This window comes from Zosterops lateralis (assembly GCF_965231275.1).
Source record: "Zosterops lateralis genome assembly, chromosome: 5".
NCBI lineage: Eukaryota > Metazoa > Chordata > Aves > Passeriformes > Zosteropidae > Zosterops > Zosterops lateralis.
The window spans coordinates 13,089,625-13,092,873 of NC_139766.1; the positions used below are offsets into that span (position 1 = coordinate 13,089,625).

General features: G+C 39.1%; 1 protein-coding gene across 1 annotated transcript; it reads left to right on the forward strand.

The window, feature by feature from the left end:
* Positions 1–347: 347 nt before the first annotated feature.
* CYTL1 (cytokine like 1) lies at positions 348–2,895 on the forward strand. Its single transcript, XM_083862162.1, has 4 exons — positions 348–562; positions 669–713; positions 2,084–2,212; positions 2,391–2,895. Exons 1-4 carry the CDS (start codon positions 416–418, stop codon positions 2,472–2,474), a joined length of 405 nt encoding a protein of 134 aa, XP_083718288.1. The 5' UTR covers positions 348–415; the 3' UTR covers positions 2,475–2,895.
* Positions 2,896–3,249: the final 354 nt, after the last annotated feature.

The window sequence follows — 3,249 nt, forward strand, 5'->3', positions numbered from 1 at the left end:
TAGTCCCAGGGCTCAGAGAAGAGGCTCATGTGCCAAAACACGGATAGGATTAGGGCCTATGGCACTTTGAGAACCCTGTGTTTTTTCTTACACACATTCCTATTGTTTGAGATGCTTGCTAGGTTGTTTTCTTTCTGGAATGAAGAGAGCCGGTGGTGCTTGTTTTTGTTCCCCTCATTCCCTCTTTCCCTGCTCCGGGCAGGAAAGCAGCTCTGCCTCATAGCTTGGCAGGAAATTTAAGACGGCAGTAAGCTGCTGCTCGGACCACCCCCAGGCTTTTCTTCCTCTTTATGCAGGAGACTATTTAATTGAGGGCTGATTTGTCCAGCTTACTCCTTGATGCTCAGCAGCACCTACCTAGAGCAGTGGGAGTGATTTTTTTCCCTCCCTTCCTCCTCTTTTGGACAAAATCCCCATGATGAAGATGCTGCTGCTCCTGGTTGCTCTGCTCTCTGCTGCCCTGCCAGCCAGCACAGCCCCTCCAACTTGCTACTCCAGGGTGTTGTCTCTCAGCAAGGAAATCACAGAGTCCTTCAAGGAGTTGCAGACCTCCAAAACTGTGGTGAGTCCAGCTAAAAACTGCTCCTGCACAGACACTGCAGGTTGCCACTTTTGACACGGATTCCTCTCAAAACAAAATCTCAAGGAGCCTTTCCTCTTTCCCACAGGACTCGTGTGTGGAGACGCTGCCCAGGCTGTACTTGGACATACACGTAAGTTTGCACTCTTCTTTCTTACTGTTGTGCAGTAAAAGCAGTTAATGAAAAGTGAGATTAACTCTTAATATTATACCCCAGAGGAGTGATTTAAAAGGATTTTTAAAAATTTAACTAGATAGATGAAACCTCTCAGTCTGAATCTTATTAAAATCCAGATGTACTTTCTGAGATTTTACTTGATTAAAAAATTTAAATTAGGAAGTTTTAAATTTTTTAACTTATGTAGATTTTTAAAAGTTATTTAAAATTTTAAGTTATTGCCATATACACACAATTAATTTACTGTGAGAGCCTTTTCAGAAGTTAAGTGCAACAAAACTTTGAATAATAGTGTAAAAGAAGAAATGTAGATTAACTTTCTTCACTTAAGAAATCTACTTCGTTTTATATCCTGAGTGGTTTTTGTCATGTAGTTTTAATGAAAAGCAATGCAGGAATACCTTGCTGGTCTTTTCTCTTTTAAATAGCTACTTGTTGAATACAGAAAGAAAAAGTGTGCCTGAGGATATAGAAGTATGATACTGAGGAAAAAAAAAAGTTATAGTTTCTCTCAGCTAAGGAAAATTAACCTGCACATACAGTTAGTGCCATAGTGTTCTGCAGTGGGATGTTTTGCTTCCTTTTCCAGTGTCCAACAAAGTAAAAAATAGAAAATATCAGACAAAACTAATTTCTGACACACTTTTCCATAAGCAACTACACCAAGTCTTGTAATTCAGGACGCTCTAGATCCCAATTGCAGAGCTGCCAGTGTCTCACATCATGGCAAAGACCAAGAAATGTGATTCCAGTGCCTCAGTTTCCCTGGCTTTAAAGCAAAATCTGGGGTATTTATTTACCTGCTTCATAAGGACATTGTAAAATTAATATTGCCTGTGTTTCATTTTAATAACACAAAGTCTGAGGTAAAAAATACTTCAAAAAAAAATCAGGACTGATATTCACAGTTTCTTCTATTGTACAGGAACAGAGAAATTGAGTCTGTGAGTTCTTGATAATCTGTTCATCTGCTAAATCAGGTGCTCTCTAAATAGTGAGACAGTGCACCTATTCTGTAGAATATTCCACCTACTATGGGGGCAGATTTTATTGTATTGGTACTGCTGCCTCCTAAAGCATGTGAGAAACAAGCTGGCAGACTAAGACTGTATATATGCAATTTTCCAAGCACTCATTTGGACCAAATGACTTTGTTATAAAATATTGATGATTCATTTGCCTGACTAAATGTTGCATGGAATACATGTACATAGAGGTAGGAATTCAAGGTTCCCACACAGCAGTAACAATTTTGGAAGTGGTGGACAAGAAACATAAATCTGTGTTTGTGCAGGGTTACACAGACCTCTTTCCGTGCTTTGCAGAATTACTGTGTGTTGGCAAAACTCCGTGATTTTGTAGCCTACCCTGGATGTGACAGACTGGTTGAAGTGGATGAGCTGAAGGAAAAAGCCAGGAGCCTGTACACCATCCTGATCTCCTACTGCAGAAGGGTAGGTCAAGGTGCATCAGCAGGGACACAGTCCCTGCTTTTAGCCCTGTGTGTCTCCACACTGACCCCTGACCACCAAAACTGGATCAGGCCCAAGCTTCTCACAGTGCTGTCTTCTGCCTTCCTCTTTATAAATCTTGTCTTGTTTGTTTGTTTGTTTGTTTATTTTGTTTCTCCAGGACCTGGTGTTCCTCACTGATGACTGTAATGCTCTGGAAATTCCTATTTCACCTCCCATTGAACACTCCATCACTGAGAGCTAAAAGACAGTTAACCCAAAAGTTACACTTGGAAAAGTTTCAAGGAGACCAAAAGTCAAAATACATATATGCAGCCTATAACATTAACAACTAAGATCTTTTTCAAGCACACTAGCAATATAATCTCAGACCTACCCATTTTTCTCTGCCTTGGCAGGAAATGAATTGCATGCCTTGCATACCTACTGAGCTGCTAGGGAACCTGCCATTAGGGAGCAGTTTTCATTTGGCAAGGTACAATATTTCAGCTTAGCCAAATGTATAAAGTATGTTTTGTTTAAACACCAGAAACTAGATTTTTTATTTTTACTCTTTTATGAATAACTAGACTCATGTATACATTCTCTCTTGACTTAGCTGTTTTTCTTGTATTAGATAGGCATGGAAGGGACCATATTTGTTTTTCTTAGAATGTTTCATAGAAGGAGAGTAATGCTATACTGGCAAATTTGTCTGCCTGTATAGCTCATATATATATATGTCTTGATAGTTTTTGATGTCAGATTTGTGAGAATAGAGGTGAAAGAAACATGTCTCTGTGGAAAACTAAATAAAAACAGACTTCTAATCCAAGATGCTTGTGTTGCAATATGTCTTTCAAGATCAAGCTGAAAGGTGCCATTCTTATAAACTTTTCGCAGTCACTTGCAAGTTGTTTTTCCCAGCATAACCTTTGTTTCCATAGCAATGCAAACTTTGTTGTGTCTGCATGCTTTGACAATGTGTAAATTTCTGCTAGTAGAATTTTTCTATACTACAAACAATTTGATGAAATTGG

What these genes read in the sequence shown, in the direction of transcription:
- CYTL1 (XM_083862162.1), top strand. Translation starts at nt 416, where the DNA reads ATGATGAAGATGCTGCTGCTCCTGGTTGCTCTGCTCTCTGCTGCCCTG. An exon ending in GGCTGTACTTGGACATACAC is followed by an intron (nt 714 to 2,083) that starts GTAAGTTTGCAC and finishes CGTGCTTTGCAG; the next exon opens with AATTACTGTGTGTTGGCAAA. An exon ending in TGATCTCCTACTGCAGAAGG is followed by an intron (nt 2,213 to 2,390) that starts GTAGGTCAAGGT and finishes TTGTTTCTCCAG; the next exon opens with GACCTGGTGTTCCTCACTGA.